We start from the raw sequence: 21,304 nt of genomic DNA, 5'->3' as shown, positions 1-21,304 counted from the left end.
GGTCATGTGACCATCACAAATTTTACCTCAAACAAACTTTGCATTTTATACCACTTTTAACAAAACCTTAATTTTTAATCACATATCTTAAAAAAAGATTTTAATTAAAGCTACATTTTTTATTTATTATAAAAACACATTTATCAAACTGTCTCAGGGACAGTTACAGGTTGGCTTGCAGGCCACTGCACACTAGGAGTGAGGAACAGACCATGCACGGTGTAATTAACATGGTAAGAAAACAGATTGACCTTATGACAAAATCAGGTTTAAATCAGGCTTTTGTCCCCTATAATTTTTAACTTTTTAAAAGTTACTTAAGACAAAAGATAAAAGGATAAAAACATCTTTATTAATCACATTATCAACCCCTCAAACATACAAATATACAGATGCTACGATCATCACAGCATTAATCTATGATACATTACATTGTGACACACAAGTCCAATCTTACATGTCACTCTGTGCTTGATATTTGTCAGGGAGGTTTGTTGGCCATTAAAAAAAACGTGGTCCATAAATGTCCTGACAATCAAAAGGATGATAAATGGCCACCACCCCACCACTGACCAACAGAGAAGTTTAACACGGAAACAACAATGTAGTGAAACATCAACATTTTAATTACAAAGACAAAAAAATAAAATAAAAATAAAATGCTTGCAGGTTGTTTCAAACTCTGAAAGTGAGGAGCAAACATACAAGGCAGGATTTTGCCTTATATTCAGGTAACTTCAGGGTCAACCTGGGTTTTCTGTACTACATGGGTGGCTCGCTTCTTACTGGAGTAAATCGCCATGGTAACGATGAGCATCAGCAATAAATTTAAATTCTTACACTCAACTTTACTCGTTGATCTTTTTTTTTTCCTTTTTGCAGCAAACAACTTTAAAATTTTACATCTTGTTATTGTTCTATAAGCATTAACATCTTATCCAAAAGCAGGACACCTGCACATTTAAAATCCAGGGGAGAGAATAAAAACATTTCTGCTGATATAGATTCTCTGCTCGGGGAACACGTTTTATATGAGCAGCTTGTTAAGCCACACATTAGCCATGACGACACTCCTCTGATTCTACAAATTAGAATTAGAACAATTACATTTATAAATCACCAAATGACTACACACACACTCCTGTGACATTGCCACACACAGTTTGTGCTCCATTGCGTGGATTTAGTAAGTTCAGGCTTAACCTGATCCTGACAGTTTTAGATTTTATTCTTCCAGCTGTTTAAGTGTTTGAGAGTCACGATTAAATATAAAAACAGACTTCAAACATCTGTTGCTGCCAACAGAAAAAAAAAAATAAAGCTACAAAATTGCATCTAAGAATTTACATTCATTGCTGAAACTGATCATGAAAACACAAAGACATCAGACCCATATTAAAACTCTTTAGACCCTCTTGCTGTCCCCTACCTGTCACAGGTAGGGGACAGCAAAAACTGATTGGGTAGTAGGTGATTTCCATAGCTGCTGATCTTTGATCTGATCAGTCTAAACTGTAGGGGGTGCCAGCTTGTCCCTGCTCAGAGAGCATTAACAGGTTTTCACAGAGCATCCAGTACAAAGGACAAAATAAAGCAAAAAACAACTGCTGCACTAAAAACAGCCCAGAGGTGCCAAAGTAGATGATCTTTGATGTCAAAATCATCCAAATTTATATGAGATTTCAGGTTTTTGATATTTTTCATAGATCATAGACGATTTCATAATTTATACTGTATAATTCTCTAATAATAATAATAATTCTATATAATAATTAATAATAATTCTCTAATATTAAGACTTGTATTTTTAAATAAATATTAAGTTATACTATAATCAAATTAGATTATATGATCTTATTCGTGTTAATTATTAATTCAAATATATATATATTTTTTTTTTTAGTAAAGAAAATGATTTCTTAATTATATTTATAGAGGTTTTTCCATTCGTTTGTTCATTTATTTACAATTTTAATTTCGTAATCTAACACCAGGGATGGATGATGGATAGAAAGCCTTGAACAAAAAAAAATAAAATAATGTGCAAGATGCACAATGGTATCCACAGCAGCCTTGTTGATATTTTCTGATCACTAACACAGAGATTTAAGTCTCATCTGTGATTAAAAGGTGAGAAAAGAGAGATGCTGCACGCAGTTCTAATAAAATCACACCGTTTAAAACACATTCACATTTTTATGGAACAGCAGGACCTCAAATCATTCAGCACACAGTATGCAGACCTCAGGCATTTTACATCAGCTGTTTAACATTTGCTGTTAGCTACACATAATTTCTGTGATCCTGATTTCTGCAGATAATTATGGAAATAGCAGTAATTATTATTATTAGGAAAGTAAAAACTGAAAAAAGTATTATGACAGGAAGAAATTTATCCCTGTCTCTTCCATCCTTGTCTCCTCCATCCTTGGTGTCTTCATCTGTGAAACCTGCAGAGTAGAAACAGGTGTGAGGAATCTAACCACCAAGTATGCTGAAAATATTTCATCTTTCACATTTTCAGACAGTTATATATCTCATGGGGGTAATACAGAACAACCAGAATAATACATATTGATTTTATCTGCTGATATTTGGCTAATAACTATTGTGTGGACCTGCTGTGGTCATTCAAGCTCATCACTCAAACACTCTTTCACCTCTCATATGCGACGGCAGCTAAGGTGAATTTATTTTGTTCTTCTCCTGAGTTTCTTAAACATATTTATTTTAAGGTAATGACTGTCAATCATGTCCTTGGATGACCTTTGAACTTCTTTATTAACAATTGCCCCTACTCCAACTTTCTCTTTCTGACTACACCACAGTAGAAAAGTTTGAATACACCTGCGCCTGGCCTTGCTTTCCTTTCACCTGGTCTCCTACCTACAGAGTATATCTACCGTCCTTATCTCCATCATGTCACCCTACTCTGTTTCGTTACCAGTCATAGTCCCTACACTCATCTCCACTCTTGCCTTTCCTTCTCTCTCACTGCCTCCTAACACACCATCCCCCTCATCTCTTCCTTTGTCTTTGGCCAACAGTTGCACAGTTTCACCTTTTTGGCCAAAAGCACCAGGGGCAGTCAGGGGTAACCCAAATCGATCCAGTATGATAAACTCATTGTTGATGATTTACATGTTTGATTTGTCAAATATGTTATGTCTAATTCCTGACACAACCCTCTCAAATATTCTGAGCTTGGCACTGGCAGTAGGAGTACACTGGACTGCGTCCTCCCCATGTTGTTGTTGTTACTACTACTACAATAACAATGTGAAACAAGTTATCAGACAGAGCTGGTACAAGTTTAAATGACCCATTTCTCACCACCAAGAGGCTAAGTGTCATGGTTCGGCTGTGTGGCAGGCAGGAGGAGGACCCAAAATGCAAAACTCACAGACTCAGGGGATGAACTCAAAAATCACAGCTTTAATGCTGGAGAGGCAGATAGCAGGAAATACAAAACTAAACTGGGAAAACTAAATACAAAGCTCGCCAAGAAACACAGGGAGAAACACACACAGCATGAGGGACAACGCGACACAGAACTGAGGGAGACGCAGACATAAATACACAGAGGGTTAATGAGGGAATAGGGAGCACACGGGGAACACAGGTGACACTGATAATCATAACAAGACACGGCAGGAGTGAACGCAACACTGACGGGAGACGGGCAAAGTAAAACAGGAAGTACAGAGGTTCAGACAGGAGGAGAGAGAGCACGGGGAAAACACAGACATAACGGGCTGGGGAAAACATAGAATAAAACACAAGGAGAGACGAGGGCTCACAGATACACAGGGGCACACAGGAGGTAATCAAATAAGGAACATTTTAACTAAATAATCCTAGGAACCAAGGCATAACTAGGGAATAAAATACAAAACACACAAAAACTGAGAATACTGGGCCCACATGGCCCAGGACCATGACACTAAGCTAGGGAGTAGTTCACCGCCAACACCCTTACAAACACAGAATCACACACAGATCATACACTGTAAGTTAAACATCAATCTACAAACTCACCTGAGGTTGAGACTGTGAGGTTGACAGAGTGCTTAGTCTCAGTTGTGACACTTTCTTTGTTCCTGGTTGTAATCTCACACTCGTATGTTCCCGTGTCGCTGGTGCTGACGTTCTTCAGAATCACTGAAACGTCTCCGTCCTTCATGGTTGGATCTCTCAGCTCCACTCGGCCTTTGAAGAACTCATGCTGGTAGTCTTCATATGGACGCTGGTTTCGGAAGAAGAACACATAGGTGTCTGACTTGAGATCAGATCTTCTCCACTCCAGCAGGATGATGACGTCACCTCTGGGACTCTGACACTGAAGAATGGAATCTTCTCCAGGCCTCACTTTGAGCTCTGTGGGATATAAACACAAAGAGAACAGAAAAAACAAACATCAATAATGTGTTACTGCACATCTTTGAGATGTACTGCGGATTAAAGTGTTAATAATTTAGAAAACTCCTGACTGAAATATTTCTGATTAGCTCTGATGTGTGAAATCCTCTGCTATTGTTTGCTATACTGCATGAGCTTTTTGAGCATGACATCTTTCCTCCACTTATTCTGTCAAAACAACTTTCTCACAAGAGCCACTCAAACCTGCGACCATGTATGGCAGAGTAAAAAGAAGCAACTCTGTCAAAGACTTTAATGATTAATGTTTGAAGAAAGCCAGCAAGAATGTACATGTTGCTCTAAACCAGGTGTCTCAAACCTAAATGAGCAACTGCTGGCACTGTCATCTTATTGGAAAGCTCTTTTAGTGTTCAAGTAGAACAAACAAAGAAACAAGAAAACACCCACAAATATGTTCAAAAATGTAATGTTTTAGGGGTTTTTTTTATTTCAAATATTGTTTAACAAGACAAGACTGCAAGAGTGCAAATCTCTTCTTTCTCACTCCTAACTAACTGAAGCTTTTCACTACCAAATAAACAAGTTGGCCCTCTCTTTAAGGCCAGACACGTGCCAGCACTTCTATCGTTTTGTTCGCATTTAACAAAATGAAAATGCAGACATAAGTGTACACATTAGCTTTCTTTACAAACTCTCTCACTGAACTAACACAACTAACCCCTCAACATGTTTGTACTCTCTGCTCATATTGCCTTCATATTAAATATGTTTTTGGTTTTTACAGAACTTATCATACAAATCCTCCCTAACAAAAAAAGTAACTTCAAAGGCCAAAATGCCTTACATCTCTTCACGCCAATAAACGGACCGAAGCAGGGGTGAAGTGGGCCACAGTTTGAGACTCTAAACATGAAGCTATAGGTTTTAAGAAAATTGTCACTTTTTAAGGAGATTTTTTTCCTGAGAGGTGAGGATACAAATTAGAGGTTTATATTATGACTATTATTGCTGGTGGTGACGTCAGCATTCACACATTTATGGTTTGCATGACTTTTAAAGCAAACATGTGAAAATAAATAACAGAATAACCGACATAAACTTTAGTTTTTCTTATTTATGACATAAAAATGATATACTAGACAAAGACTTTCGCTTAATGAGACCGTTTCTGTAGGACGGACAGTGATATCTATTTAAGGAGTCCAGCCACCGTACCGCCCGGGTAATGGAGGAAATGAGTGTGCCGACTAGAGAAAAATCAACCGAGCGTGACCGAAGGTTACCGAAGAGAAAACAGATGATGGTTCCAATGCCAGAGAGATTGTCGAACGGAAGAGCCATAGAAGTTCCGTAGTGTGAAGGTATTTCGGCTATTTCAAGTCTGACAAAAAACAGAGTAGTGTGCACTGTAAATTGTGCCGAAAGCAAGTCTGGAAATACAATAAAGCGGTGCATGCTCAGTCTCTGACTGGAAGCGCTAATTCGTCATTCGGCTTTTGTCAGACTAAAGTAACTGTTAAAACTGTTTGAAAAGCTCAGCTATACAACAAGGAGAGATTGAGAATTTCCTTTTAGTTCTCAGTTTATTTGATATTGACAAAAGTTAGTCAATTTTGTCTGTTCTTCTGTAAAACAAACTAAGATTTATTTTTAGAATTAATATTTTGTTTCTAAGTGGAATTGACAATTTAGTCTGTTTCGTTTGTTCTATTTTGAAACTTAAACGCTTTAGCGGCTGCCTTTTGTGTAGTTTGCAATATTTGCCTTTATTTATCTGAAAAAGTCTCATGTTCCTTAAGTACATCCACCCTGTTGAACTTATTATGGGAAATAAATATTTCAATCAAAACAAGCTGCTGATTATTTCACATTTTACTTGTGAGCAACGGCACATTTAAATCTTACAAATATAGTTATTTGGCTTATATCGTGATAGATATCGTTATCACCTGAAATGAAAAAAACATATCGTGATATGAAAAAATCTCATATCGCCCAGATCTAGTCTCACCTGCTGCTATTTCGTCAGATGCTTTCATTCTTTATGCCTGATGTGTTATCCATCCATCCATCCATTCGCTACCGCTTCTCCTTTTCAGGGTCGCGGGGGGCGCTGGAGCCTATCCCAGCCATCATAGGCAGGGTACACCCTGGACAGGTCGAAAGTCTGTCGCAGGGCTAACACGCAAGGACAGACAACCATTCGCACTCACATTCGCTCGCACATTTACACCTAATGGCAATTTGGATTTTCCAATTAACCTATCCCCACAAGCTGCATGTCTTTGGACGGTGGGAGGAAGCCGGAGTACTCGGAGGGAACCCACGCAGACACGGGGAGAACATGCAAACTCCACACAGTTTGCATGTGGAATTGATGGTGGAATTGAACTCAGGACTTTCTTGCTGTGCGGCAACAGTGCTAACCACCATGCCACCGTGCTCCTGATGTGTTATTTGGCTTCTAAACAAAAGCTGTTCAAATTTACACACAAGATCAATAAGCCCCCTGAAGAAGAGGGAACACTTTTACAGTGTGTCATGTGATGTTATTGATAACCTGTGCTGTTCTAAAGGCATCTCTCTGTTCTGACTTTGAGTCTTTGGGGAATTATATTGATCTTATAAAACCTCCATGCAGAACTGTGCAGAAAACGGTGCATGACAGACTGTTGCATTGTACAAGCAAAATGTTTTAGGAAAACTGACAGGTCTAATAAACATTTTATTATGATCTCAATTTAAAAAAAAACAAGAAAATCAAAAAACAGCAAACCATTTGGAACTACTGCTGACATAAATGCTGTAAGAGTGTAAAAAAAGAAAAAGAAAAAACATAGTCTGTTTATTATTTAACTTTATTTCAGCAATCACTTGTAACTGTTACAATTCATTATAGAGTAAGAGGCACATGCCATTTAGTTATTAGCAAACATCCCTATTTTGGCACACAGGCGCACTCTTGCATGTCTGGCCTCTTTTTCTTTAATTACAGCTTGCCTATACCACTGTAACGCTTGCTGTGCAAATGTAATTGAGTACCTTGTAGATTCCAAGCTGCAACTGAGGCATCAAGCTAAAAAAACAACACTTTAATACCTAAACATAAAATGATATTTATTAAATACAGAGTGCCAAGACTGCAGCTCCAGAGGAAATGTTTTCAGTAACTCAGGACTGTTTCAAATAAATCACATTTTATTCACTGTTTTAATTATCTTTACCAGCAAGCATTTACAAAAAGTATGCAATACTAGACATGATTACAATTTTCAAGGACTGGAGGATGTCTTGGGGCAGAAAAATACCTGGTACCTTTCAAATTCTCGTTCGCCTAATCAACGTCAGGCTTTGATAAACTCTTACCACGGAAAGCAAAATCTGTCCTAATGAGCTGCGCAGCTCGGACACATTTTTGGCCTTTAACTCGAAAAAAAAAAAAGATTAATCCAGGCAAAATAATAGTGTCAATTCAGTTTTAATTATATAGCGTGAAATCACAACAACAATTACTTCAAGGGACTTTATATTTATATAGAGAAAAATCCAACAATCAGATGACCCCTGTGAGCAAGCACTTTAGTGACTGCGGGAAGGAAAAACTCCCTTTTAAAAGGAAGAAACCTCCGACAGAACCAGGCTCAGCAAAGAGTGACCATCTGCCACAACTGACTGGGGTTGTGGGGAGGGAGATGGGACAAAAAACATACTGTGGAAGAGAGCCAGAGATTAATAACAATTAAATGCAGAGAGGTGAAAAAAAACCCCAATGAGTGAAAAAGGCAAGTGAAGAAGAAACATTTAATGTATCGTGGGAATCCTCCAGCAGCTTAGACATATTACAACGTAACTGAAGGAGAATTCACGATCACCTGATCCAGCTCGAACTATATGCTGGCTGAAACAACACACTTGGTTCCTGCTTGCCTCAAACTGGTCCTATCCATGCTCTAGTCCAATGGACACTGGATACAGTTCACCAGTTCTCCATAGTTATTATATTCTTCACTTTGTTTTCAAATTTCAGGTTCAAGGTATTTTTTTCTGTTCCAAAGAATAATGCATTCAACACAATTCAAACAAATCATTTTAACGTCGGAAAATATTTTCAGGTAACCACTCTGGTAAAGTAATAATAATAATAATGATAATACTAATCCATAACCCCTCGGCCAGCCTCCAGATATCTAGTTTCTGTGTTTGTGTAAATTATTGAAGTTGTCATAGTAGGCAGTTTCTTTCCCGCAGTCACCACAGTGCACATTGTTTACATTTGCTGCTATCATACAGCCCCCCATGCAACCTGCACGTGTCTGCACAGCCAGAGCAACGTGACAACATAACAAAAACACAGCAGTGAACAAGGGGAGGAGCACGTGTACGTGCCGCGTGAGTAGTGTTTAAAAATATGGAAGTACCTACTAGTTACAGACTTATGCGTTGTTGCCAGAGCTTTTGCGGAACCCATCAGATCAAACTCTTGCGGGGTTAGAGCGATGCCACCTTAAAATGAAACTGAAAAAATATTGCTCCTTAAACTGTGAGCATGACTTTCTCTGACTGTCTGCAGAAACAGCTGCCTGACAATCTCCCCACATAACACTGTAAAAACTGCATCTGCTTGAATCTACACTACAAAACACGCCCAAATGTTTCACTTGTGTTTAAGAGAGTTTGCATGTTGCTCTGCATTGCATGTCAAATAAGTCTTGAACTCGCTGACATTTTATTCCACGCATAATAACACATGCACCAACTGTCTAATGCTGGACTGAAAAAAATCGCACACTGTATGCCCAGCTTAAGGAGCATGCAAAGAAAGGTTGCTTGAAACCTTCACAGACATACACGCACCATCTGTTTCCGTCCTAACTTGCAAACATTGCAATATGCACGATGACATTATCAATGTTTACATTCTGATTTAAAAACACAGTCACGAGTTCGTCTTTTTTCGTCTTACCGTCTCCCAAACAAACTCACCTTCTAATCTACATCCCACCAAGATCGGAAGGGACAGGAAAACTTCAATGGACAACATGTCTGCAAGAAAGCTGCGCAACTGTTGATATGCACCAAGTGAAAGAAGCTGTTTGTTTTGAAATGCAAATGGAGGTGTGTCTTTGGCAGGGCGGCGCAGACATGTTTGAAGAGGGCGGGTGCTCAAAGTCAAAAAGGGGCACATTGAACCAGGCTGAATAACAACAACACACATTCAACAAGAATCTACTATGGGATCACATCATACTATATCGCTGTCATCAGGTGGGGACAAAGCAAAACAAACGTAGCCTATGTTTTACCTGATGGGTACAATAATGATGTTCAGGTGTTGCTGCTCTATGGCGTTATTTTTGTGCCTCATTTCTGAGGACATAAAAAAAATTTTTTGGGAAGTACAATTCCTGCATCTGACCATGCAAACACTGTCCAAACTGTCCCTAGCTGATGACAGTTATATGGTGTGATCCCTTATTAGATTCTTGATGAATGTGTGTTGTTGTTATTCAGCCTGGTTCAATGTGCCCCTTTTTAACTTTGAGCACCCGCCCCTTTAAACATCTCTGCACGGCCCTGCTCCATAAGAAACATATTAGTGTTTAAAATGTGGTTTTAATTGGATAGAGCATTTATGAGATGCTTTTCTTTAAATTATTTATTAATTAAAAAAAAATAAGTGAGTCTAAAGTGACCCTCCCTGCTGGTATTTTTCATTCTTTGTTGTTCATTGCTTTACTTGACCTCATGAGTCATATCTCAGCTTAAAACTAAAAGGTTACAAAACGTTTTCCCCTCTAGAACTGCCGCAGACAAACCACAGACCCTCTAAACTGTGCTGTGAGAGGAAGTAAGGTTTAAGTGCTGCAGTGGAACAACAACAATCTCACACCTTCGTGAGGCACAATGGGACAAACAGCTCTTCTGTGGCTCCTCCGTAAGTAACACGTGCTGTCTTGAAATCTTAATGTGTTTATTGAAGTAAATCTAATAATGAGTGGCACTGAGATAAAGCAAGATATATTTACTTTTACTTACTGACCAAGGTGGTTTAATAATGCACAGAGAAGTACACATGGCCAACTAAGGTCTTTTAACTAAGCTGTTTTCTGCTGATTTTAGAGGTTCGGGTTTCAAATTTTCTGTTCAGTGCTGCAGACAAACAGCAATGAACTGTGTCAAAGGGCATTTTCAGTTCTTCCTCCAAAGCACACAGCTCATACAAACTGACATTTGTTGTTCAAAGCAAAAAAAAAAAAATCACTAAAACATGATGAATCATTTTGTTTTCTCCTCAGTTCAGATGTTTCTGCTCTGTGACACAACAAATCAAGGTTAGTGAACTTATTCTGTGACCAACTAACATAAGGAACAATAAAGCAAGACCAAAAACCTTTAACTAACACAAGCTGAGCAAATCTAGAGCTAGAATAGAGAGATGGATTAGACTCAGATGTGTCTGCTATGGAGGTCAAGCTTTAATAAATGGTCCAGAGAAGTGAGCAAAATTGCTCTAAAATTCAGAAGATCCTTAGAAAAATGTGTGGTTCGGAAAGTGAAAATACAGCTCCTGTTCCTTATTAATAATATTAATGGTTTCAACCAGTCAAGATAACACTACAGTAGAAGAAGTTCCTCAGTTTGTCATATAAGTGTGAACACAGAGAACCCAAAGTTTCAAACTGAAAGAAGCCCCACGTCAAAATGCTATATGTCATACGGTGTGAACTGAAGAGCTACATCAAGACAACAGAATCTACATACCTATAGGTTTTTTTTTTAACAAATAGAATATTTGTTAAGGAAGAATTAATTTTTTACGTTATTGTTCAAAAATATAAATTCTCCCACAGCTCGTCTGACTGTGAGTCCCAGCAGCTCTCAATTTTTTAAAAAAGATTCTGTGTCTCTGAGCTGTGAGGAGGACGACAGCTCTGCTGGATGGACTCTGAGGAGAAACACAAGCACAAAAAAAAGGGCTCAGTGTGAGGAGTGGGGACAATTAACTGGTTCTTCCTGTACCATGAGCAGTATCGTCCTGTTGGACAGTGGAGTTTACTGGTGTGAGTCCAGAGAGGGTCCCATCAGTAACATGGTTAACCTGACAGTCACTGGTAAGCTGAGTGTGTGGAGTTAGTGTTGATGAAGCTGTGTGTAAATGGATGAAATGCTGTAGTTTGTCTCTGTGTTGAGGTGGATCAGTGATCCTGCAGAGTCCTGTCCTCCCTGTGATGGAGGGAGATGACGTCACTCTGCTCTGTAAAACAAAGACCACTCCCTCCAACCTCCCAGCTGCTTTCTATAAAGATGGCTCCCTCATCAGGAAGCAGCCTACAGGTCACATGACCATCCAGCATGTTTCCAGGTCTGATGAAGGCCTCTACAAGTGTGACATCAGCGGTCATGGAGAGTCTCCATCCAGCTGGATCACTGTCACAGGTGAGTCTTTTGATTATTTTGCAGATTTTAAACCCAAAGTGACTCAAACTGATTAGAAAGCCTGGTTTCTCTCTGTAATTGCAGGTTCCTCCACCTCTCCTCCTCCTCCATCAGCCTCCACTCACTCCCTCTCTTCCTCGTTTTCCTCTCCCCCTCCTCCATCACCTCAGAGATCCTCTACTCCTTTCTCTGTGATGGCGTATGTTCCCTCCATATTTGGGCTGCTGCTTGTTGTACTGGTTGTACTGGTGAGACGATGTGTTCAGAGGAAACCTGAAGGTGAGACACACATTACTTCTGTTAAATTGCCACAGAATGCACAGGAAATTTTGTTGTGTTTGTGAGAACCTTTGCATTTTAATTGAAAGTTAAATTAAGTTAGCAACTGTATACAATTCTAGACTTCACCATTTCACATGAATCATTACATATTTAAAATGTATACATTTAATAAATATACAAAAACATATGTATACGTTTTTGTTGTTTTCCTGTGTGTGAACTGTGATGCTACACATGAGACTTTGTGGTTGAAGAGTTTCAATGTGAAAAACGTGCTGCCGTCCAGTTTCCTGTTTTCTGACTTAAAAAAGAAAAGAAAAATCCTTTTACATGTTGTTACTATTTGTATTGATATAATATATTATTAGCTGATTTATAAATCTTAATGTTCCAAATGTTGGAATTGCAGCAGCATCAGTTCTGTTATGACTGAATTATTTGGTTTTGCAGATAGAGATCCTCCAGCAGCAGCCACCTACTCATCAGTGAGAAGAACAGCAGCAGACGACCAATATGGGTCAAAGAGGACTAAAGGTACAGAAAGTTTCCTGCTAGATTCATTTTAAGGCAGAGAGGCTCACCGGAAATCAGAACATTGAACACTAAAGCTCCAAATATCACTGATGTTGAAATAACTGTCGTTTTAAAGCTGTCATATCTGTCTAAATCAGAAGTGATTATAAGTAATAACACGGAAACACATTTCAACATTTTACTGGTGAACAGAAAAAATGCTGTAACACTTTCATGTGTGAACATTGATTCTCAGAATGAAGAGTTTATTGTGTTTGTATTGAAATTTGAATTAATAACATGTGAATGATTTGGAGGTTTGTGGATGTCATAACTGGAGCTGACCATCCTACAACACTGGTCTGTCTTTGAGGTTTGGAAGCTTCAAATCTTTTTTTCTGCATGTACAGTCAGGTCAGCTTTAGTAATAATAATAATAATGGATTGCATTTATACAGCGCTTTTCGGGGCCCTCAAAGCGTTGTACAATTCCACTATTCATTCACACACTGGTGGAGGCAAGCTACAGTTGTAGCCACAGCTGCCCTGGGGCAGACTGACAGAAGCGAGGCGGCCATATTGCGCCATCGGCCCCTCTGGCCATCATCAGTAGGCGGTAGGTGAAATGTCTTGCCCAAGGACACAACGACCGAGACTGTCGAGCCGGGGCTCGAACCGGCAACCTTCCGGTTACAAGACGAACTGCCAACTCTTTGGGCCACGATCGCCTTTGCATGATTTACAGGTCTATGGTACAGAGCTTAAAAAGCTAGTTAGCGCTTTGATATTTCTACAAATCCACAAGTTTTTCTTTGAAAAGTTTAATTAAGAACTATCGCTAGTGTACAACTGGAAAAATCCACTAAAATCTAAACTTATATTACTATATATACATGATAATAGACTCTTCATGATGCAACCAATTTATGTTAATGATAAAGTAGAACAGTCAGAGTGCTAGCTTATTGGGGGTAGCACCTTGAATTTAGCTGATTATTTTCCTGATTATCCAAAATAAAAATATAAGAACGCCAACGAAAACTAGGAAATAATGTCATAACTAGCCATAAATAATACATCAGCTTCTTACAGACCAATGTGTACATTAAAATCTGAAATGTAAAACTTTCTGTAAAAGACAGTCCTGTTAACATAATACCAACACCTTAAGTTTGTCCACTGGACTCATGGCGAGTGGAGACATTCGGTTTTCTGTGCAGCATTTGAACACAGAACAGTTCAGCTCTGTGATGATCAGATGATCAAAGCCTCTTACTTCATATTACTTGGATTTTTTGGTTTCACAGCTTAGCAACGGGTTTTCTTTACAAGCTGCAAAATGTGAGTGTTACATCGTCTTGACACGCGAGCAGCTCTGTGGTCATTAAGCTTCCTGTTTTGAGAGGTAAACTCAGCAGAGGTGCTAAAGTTGCTTCAGGTTGAAGGGAGGCCATGCCGTCTCCTCGTGTTTGCAGCCCTAAGTCATGAAAACTCAAATTTTATGTGATCCTAAATGATGATTTTCATGTGAGTCATATGAGCTTCTCTTGTTTTGCAGAGAGCGATCCACCTGCAGTTTATTCATCAACAGCTGACGTCAGTTATGGAGAAATCGCCATCAGAACAAACGGCAGGCACAGAGGTACAGCTGCTCTACTTTGATACTGACTGAAAGAAGTGAGGTCACATGAAGGTGGTTATCAGCTCCACAAGTCAGATCAGTCTTACTGTAAGGTTTATATTGTGGATTGTCATTTATGCTTAGAAATATATAACCATATATTCTTAGAATTATATAATCGATTGCATATTGATAGGATGACTGATCCTTAGCAGTCTCTGTGTGCCTCCCAGAGCACTCTGGCATGCACACGCATCTTAAGGTCATGAGAGAGACACACACACACACACATACCTACACGACACACAGACAAGGTATTCTTTGTTCACATGTATGCCTGTGTAAGATGTCATATGTTAATGAACCTATGAATATTCATGTAACCACAATAAAGAGCAGTGCTACAAGGGAGCAGACTGAGTGAGTGACTGGGGTTCGAGCGGAAGGAATGGCACTCGTCACTCGTCTCTCCCTCGTACACGAGCAACACAAAGAGCTCTGGTGACTTGCGTCTTGCTTTTGCCATATTAGTAGAATTGTCTCGTTCCAGTGATGGGTCTGTGCCAGACAAACCCATCACTAACCATAACAGAAGATGAATTATAATATTAGAAATATATGAAGAGGTTAAACACACGATATCTACAGCTGCTGGAGAGAGATCAGGGTCTGAGAGAAAAAGTGTTTTGTGTAAATATAGGTTTTTTTTAACCATTGTGTATCACTGTGAAAGTGGTGTAATCAGGTGTGAGTGATTATTAAGACTAGAATAATATTATTACAGGACAGAGAGGAGAGGTAGTTTGACTCCTGACATGGTAAATGGTCTGTATTTGTATAGCGCTTTTACTAGTCCCCTCTAGGGACCCCAAAGCGCTTTACACACCCAGTCATCCACCCATTCATGCACACATTCACACACTGGTGGAGGCAAGCTACAGTTGTAGCCACAGCTGCCCTGGGGCAGACTGACACATCTAAACTTTCTCTAATCTGTGTGTTTTTGTTCAGATCTTCCACCAGAGCCAGCGGTCATCTACTCCTCACTGAAGCTGAGCCATACACCTACACCACAGTGTGACCAGCCTGACCAGTGACGTCCAGCTGGCTGCCAAACGCATCCCTGCTCTCCTCTCTATATTATATATTTAATCATATCCTGTGCATGTTTACAGTCTTACAGCTGCCATGGACCAATGATGGGAGTGAAGCAGTGAATGGTACAGACTCTAATAATGATCTGAAAACTTTTAAATTCAGTTATCATTTTCAAGTTGGAGATACCCAGTTGTTTTTCTTTTCTTTTGTTATCTTTATATATTCTTCTAATAAGTCTTCAGTCTGTCTTGTAAATATGTTGCAGTAATCCACTGCTGTGAAGACAGACATGAATGTCAGACTAGCCTTTCAACTTTTGTTCAGGTGGAGGTTTAACAGCAATTAAACCTCCACCTCTCAGCTGCTGTCTGTCTGTCTCTACTAATGGTATACCTGCCAATCGGCTCCCAAACAGCCAACCGTCGAGCTTTGCTGTAGGTGGTGGCACCATTATTTATTATCAGAACATTCAATGACCACAATCTGATGTGTGTTACCTTCAGCTGTGTTTAAACACAGGCTTATAAATCAGGCTTCTTATTAGTTATGTGCTGACTTACAAATAACTAAGAACGTGTTAGTAAAACTTCTTTAACAAAGACAAAGTTGTTTGTCTCTTGAAGCTCAGTCTGTTCACGTGAGACAGCAGAAACATAAAGACAGATTGTGAAACTTTTCATTCTTTTTTTCCACTGAGGAGTGAAAGTCAGTGTCATCGATGTTGGCTTTGTAATTCACTCAGGCCCGTATAGGTCTTGGATAGCAATGATGTTCGGTCAGCACACATGGGACTCTTAAATAAACATCTGTCTTCTGTACTGTCATTCTTCAACACAACAGCAAAGCAATGCAAACACAAGCTTACAAGTGTGTGCAGTTCAAAAACTTGTGGGCATGTGAATTTGGTCTGAAACAAATACAAAAGGTGTTGAATATAATCAACATCCAAGTCATAACTTATATTTAATTAACTGTCTAACAGTAAAACCAGAAGTCCAAATCAATATTTCTGTGTATGATCATCTTTAAGCATACATTTCATGCTCATCAAAGCAAACAGTACTTTATATTTAGCTGTGCTCAGTGTGTGGTGGTTTAATAATTCCAGTAAAATCTGATTGGCTGCTGTAGACAGACCAGAAAACGATCACAGCTGAAAATGGACGAGAGAAGAGCCAATCTGTTGGAGTAATAGCTGGTCTGGTAGTTCCTGCTGTGATTCTTGTTGCTGCTGTTGTTGTTTTTTGATCCATAGAAACCATAAAGCGTAAAATCAGGATTCATACCAACCTCCTGTTTAAATGCTTTTCCACCTGAGCTCTGAGTCTCCTACTGCTGCTCCAGTTACTCCAGTGTTTTCACTCGGGACAAACTGAAAATGATGACAGTAGTTATGATTATTGTGAAACGTCCAGATTTTCGGAAAAATCAGAATGAAGAGGGCAGAGGGAAAGTTTAAAGAGGAAGTTTGGGAGTCTTTTGTGTTCTTCACTCCACTTAACTGACCATTTTCTGTGAATAATACATCAAACACTGCCCGACTGTTATGGTGTTTAGCCCGATGCAGAACTTTTGCCTGATTTGTTCCCTGGTTTAATTCTTCTTCTTGGTTTGATTTTACTTCTTAAAAGTATCTTACTGTGAATATGATGCACTAACCCTCTGCTGTAAAGAACAAAAAGAATTAAAAAAAATAGACTGTTGACTGTTTAACAGCAATTTATTTTTGCCTCTTTTCACAACAATTCTGCTGAATCAGCGCCAGATAACACACCGCAAACCCTCTTTGCTTTGCTTCAGGTCATCAGGTTATTCATTACCAGAGCAATTAGTGATAACAATCTGATTTGTGCTTACTTAAGCTTAAGAAGGCTTCCTCACAGCTATGTGCTGACTTCTAATAAACTCAGACATAAAACCTTTTTTAACCAGAATTTACAATAAAGATAAAAGCTGTTCAGCTCTTAAAGCTCAGTCTGTTCAGCGGTTCCCAAACTTTTTTTGCTGCCCCCCCACCTTTGTTTTACAAGAAAAATGCCCTACACTTTGGGAAGCTCTGCTCTAAGACAACAACATGGACGGTTCAGTACAAAGGGAAGTAGTTATAGTCTGCAGTGACTCTAAAGTCTGCTACACTCCACCAACCCTGGGTTGAACAAAGAACAGACAGCTTCCCTTTTAGCAGATACAATGTGTAAACTTATAAAGACTATGGCTGACTGAGAAGTCTCCTGTCCTCTCCTGTCTGCCTGGCTTACTTTCCACAGTCCAAACGACTCTGTCCTGTTTGTACCTCTCCCCCTATGACCGCCTGGGGGGGGGGGGGGGTCCTGCCCCCCCTGCCTCCTCTCATCATAAGTGTTAAAGAAAATGGATGTCATGTTTGTTCTGCTGGGACAAGCTGAAGATGGCATTTATACAAGGTTCTGATTAAGATCTGTAGAGTTTACCTGTGATTTACTGTAGGACTGTATACTCCTTGTAGAAAATCAAACAGCACCCAGTTTGATTCAGGTTATAGTCCCACCCCCTGTCTTGGCTGACGGAAGAAGTAACACGGACTTTCTTCCCTTCATTCATTCCAGCATTAGCTCTAGATGCTAGACGTTTAAGTAAAAATCTGAATTTAGCATTAGAATTAGCCGATTAAAAACAAATTTGGAACATCATTTATAGAAAACGAAAAAAACCATCGCTGTGATCGGCGGATCTATGCTCAGGAATGGCTGTTTTGATAACTGCGTCACACTTGTGGATTTTGTTTTCTGTCTTCCTCCTGAAGTGTACTTCTGCAGGTGAGATGTGCTAATAATCCTTTAGATTATGTTGATCGAGTTCTTACTTAACTTCTTCGTTTGCTTTCTGCTCTTTTGTTGCTGCTTTCTGCTGCTTTTATAAGTGAGCACTTGACATATTTTACCTACATAACCAGCCAGGAGGTTACTGATTCATTCATTCATTTGCTGATCAGAGAATAAAAGTGATCACTTATTAGTGGTACATTCAAATAGTAATTCCTGTGAAGAGAACAGAAACTATCTTCGTGGCTGTTCTGTTCTCCTAAGCTTAAGGAAAAGAGCTTCAATGATTCCTTTTTTGCACAGTATAGCACAGGGTGAAAGCGAGTCATTAGAGCCATTAAAACGACCCCTGCTGGACATAGAATAGAATAAACCTTTATTATCCCACGAATGAGAAATTTGGGTGTCACACAGCTCTTATAGGAAGAGGAATATAAAATATAGAAGGAAGACACAAAGTGATCTTATATACACAAGCAACTGAAATTCATATGCACAGATAAAACTGTTCAGAGACATGTACACAAGCGTGGGGGGTTTATGGATGCTCCTGGTGAAATATACATTGTAAAACAAGCTGCGAATGAGTAGCAGCAATCAAAAATATATTATATGTCAGTTAAACAGGTGATGAGTAAGATAACCATGTTAAACTGTGTTACAGAGTAAGAGTGACCTGTAGTAGCGCTCCTTCCTACACTGTGGGTGTAAAAAGTCTACTGCTGAACGAGCTGCTTGTACAGTCTCATACAGTCAGTCTCGACTTAGACCCTTTTTATAGAGTGCATTTGTGTTTGTGGAACAGTCCAGTTTGCTATTGAGGTGAAAATCCAGGTATTTGTACTCCTCCATCGTTTCAGTGTCCAAACCCTGGTTGTTCACTGGTGTAATAGGGGGTGGCTTCTTACTGAAGTCAAACACCAGCTCCTTCGTCTTGCTGGCATTGATGCAAAGATGGTTCTGTTCACACACAGCTGACAAAGTCATTGATGACCCCCCCTGTACTCCAGTTCATTTACCTCCGACACGCGACCCACAATGGCGGTGTCGTCTGAGAACTTCATGAGCTATACTAAAACTTGCTGATGTCAGCATTGTTGTGGAAATGAAGTGTATTACATTCATTTGTTTCTGTGCATTTAAGAAGTCGAATAAAGTTATATTGAAAAAATAATTTGTTATTCTCCACAATAATTTTTTAATTGAACTGTTTTAGATAAACAGCACTAATTTACCATCTGCCATGATTGGAAAACACTGTCAAGAATAACATATGTTGTTCAGTTTATTAGGGGACGTATTAAGAATAGGAACTAGATGTAAAACTATGATATTAAGGAACATTTAATACTTGTGTGGTGGTTTGACCAGTGTGAACAGTTATCAGATCCCTTTAACGTCTTTGCTCAGTGTTATGTCCTCTTTCAGACACGACAATTGTCACAGCTGAGGCTGCACAGAATGTCACTCTGCCATGCCGAGCTCCAAACAACAACATCAGGGTTCTACAGTGGAGCAGAGATGGCCTGAAGGCAGAAGACATCTTTGTTTATCGGAACAACTTGGTTGATCCAGACAACCAGCATCAATCTTTTAAGGACCGGGTGGATCTGCAGGACAGACAGATGAAGGATGGAGACGCGTCTTTGATTCTGAAGAATGTGACGATTCATGATAATGGAACATACAAATGTCGTGTCTTCATGGAAGAAACACGCTTATGGAAAGTCAGCAGCATCTACCTGAGTGTTGTTGATCCTCCAGGTGAGTGAGTAGAGTTGAGTGTGTGTGTGATCAGAGGTGAAGCTGCTTCCTGGTTGTTGATGTTTGTTTCTAAAGATGTTGTTGATGAGACTTTGTAGAAAGCAGCTGGTCTGAGTGATGTGATCAGAGTGCAGTAGATAATGTCTGACAGCAGTTTGAAGAGGAAATGGATTCTGTTCTGTTCTTCACTCATCACCTACCTGACAGCTGACACCTCACACCTGTTTCTCACCTGCAGGTCAGCCAGGAGGACACACAGAGGATGGAGGAGAGACCAGCAAATTTGTTGGACTGAAAGTTGGTCTGGTAGTTCCCGCTGTGCTTCTTGTTGCTGCTGTTGCTGTTTTTTTGATCTACAGAAAACTTAACAAGCAGAATCAGGATTCATACCAACCTCCTGTTGAAATGTACCACGTTTGAAACATCTCAGAGTTTTCCAACTGAGCTCTGGTGCGGAATGTGTGATTTCTGATTTTCAGAGATCCCCTCAAAGTCTAAATACATGGGGAGGGTTAATTAATGGCTAATTAAAATAAAATACGAATTAAAATGTAGAATGGCTAATTCTACATTCTACATTTTATAAATGTATAAAATGGCTAATTAAAATACATCACTTCTATTGTGCATCATATAATGGATCTATATTTTAGATAAAAGTGATGGTTTAGGATGCAATGCAGTGGTTGACAGTCTTAAAGCTCTGTTTCTTGTTTGGCATGGTGATGCATCTTTGACAATGCTACAGATGTGAAAAATACCTCCAAGTGACACACATGACCTTACGGTTGTAAGTATGTTGACTGTCATGAACAACTTTTTAAAATAATATTTATAACTTTTTAAACTTTACACAGTAAAAATCATTATTAAGAGTTATATGTGTCTTTACTGTGTAAAACTTTGCTAAAAAAAAGACTAATTTTGTTTTATGTAAACTGAAGTTAATGCAGCAGTGACTGGAAAATTCTACCACTCAGTACCACTTATGTCATAGTATTTTTCAAATTGGTTTATTTATTTCATTTATTTCATTCAGCAGGTACTTGAACTTCCTTCAGTGGGATCAGAAGTGTTACAAAAAACCTGTGTTGTAGATTTTATATTTGTGAAACTTTGTTTTTGTGTGTTTGTAAACCAACAATTTGTCAAAGTAATTTATGTTTTTTTTTCTTTGGCTTGAGTGTTTTACAAGACTGTGAAGCCATAAATCCTGTGATCTTTATAAAAATACTCTTGCTGTTTGTGCGTTTGTTTGTGTTTGTCTTTTTGTCAAGTCAGACATGAAACCCTGTCAGGTATCAGAGTAAAAATGCTGGTTTTGACTTATATTTAATTTATTTTGTCTGCCACCTCTCCTCCCAGGTGTCTTTTTTTTTTTTTTGCCCAGTTTTCTGGAGAAAAGTGT

The 21,304-nt window shown here is 39.1% G+C and overlaps 3 protein-coding genes across 4 annotated transcripts; 2 read left to right on the top strand and 1 right to left on the bottom strand.

Moving 5' to 3' along the window:
* Window positions 1-330: 330 nt before the first annotated feature.
* LOC145422585 (uncharacterized) lies at window positions 331-9,472 on the bottom strand. Of its 2 annotated transcripts, none has more exons than XM_080294115.1 (3): window positions 9,364-9,472; window positions 4,039-4,377; window positions 331-2,450 (listed from the first exon to the last, which is right to left on the bottom strand). In XM_080294115.1, the coding sequence occupies exons 1-3, from the start codon at window positions 9,419-9,421 to the stop codon at window positions 2,284-2,286; spliced, it is 564 nt and encodes a 187-aa protein (XP_080150241.1). In that variant the 5' UTR covers window positions 9,422-9,472; the 3' UTR covers window positions 331-2,283. The 2 variants fall into 2 exon arrangements, with proteins under 2 accessions (XP_080150241.1, XP_080150243.1); XM_080294117.1 differs by lacking the exon at window positions 9,364-9,472 and adding an exon at window positions 6,392-6,434.
* Window positions 9,473-9,632: 160 nt separating this feature from the next.
* On the top strand, window positions 9,633-17,034 carry LOC145422584 (uncharacterized). The gene is made up of 8 exons (XM_080294109.1): window positions 9,633-10,315; window positions 10,677-10,712; window positions 11,232-11,492; window positions 11,572-11,817; window positions 11,902-12,096; window positions 12,550-12,633; window positions 14,171-14,254; window positions 15,245-17,034. The coding sequence occupies exons 1-8, from the start codon at window positions 10,285-10,287 to the stop codon at window positions 15,328-15,330; spliced, it is 1,023 nt and encodes a 340-aa protein (XP_080150235.1). The 5' UTR covers window positions 9,633-10,284; the 3' UTR covers window positions 15,331-17,034.
* Window positions 17,035-17,877: 843 nt separating this feature from the next.
* LOC145425683 (butyrophilin subfamily 2 member A1-like) lies at window positions 17,878-21,304 on the top strand. The gene is made up of 3 exons (XM_080298973.1): window positions 17,878-18,126; window positions 19,561-19,896; window positions 20,135-21,304. The coding sequence occupies exons 1-3, from the start codon at window positions 18,054-18,056 to the stop codon at window positions 20,314-20,316; spliced, it is 591 nt and encodes a 196-aa protein (XP_080155099.1). The 5' UTR covers window positions 17,878-18,053; the 3' UTR covers window positions 20,317-21,304.

Source organism: Astatotilapia calliptera, chromosome 3, assembly GCF_964374335.1.
Source record: "Astatotilapia calliptera chromosome 3, fAstCal68.1, whole genome shotgun sequence".
NCBI lineage: Eukaryota > Metazoa > Chordata > Actinopteri > Cichliformes > Cichlidae > Astatotilapia > Astatotilapia calliptera.
Note: the sequence above shows the minus strand (reverse complement) of the source record. Positions and strands in the feature narration are given on the sequence as shown.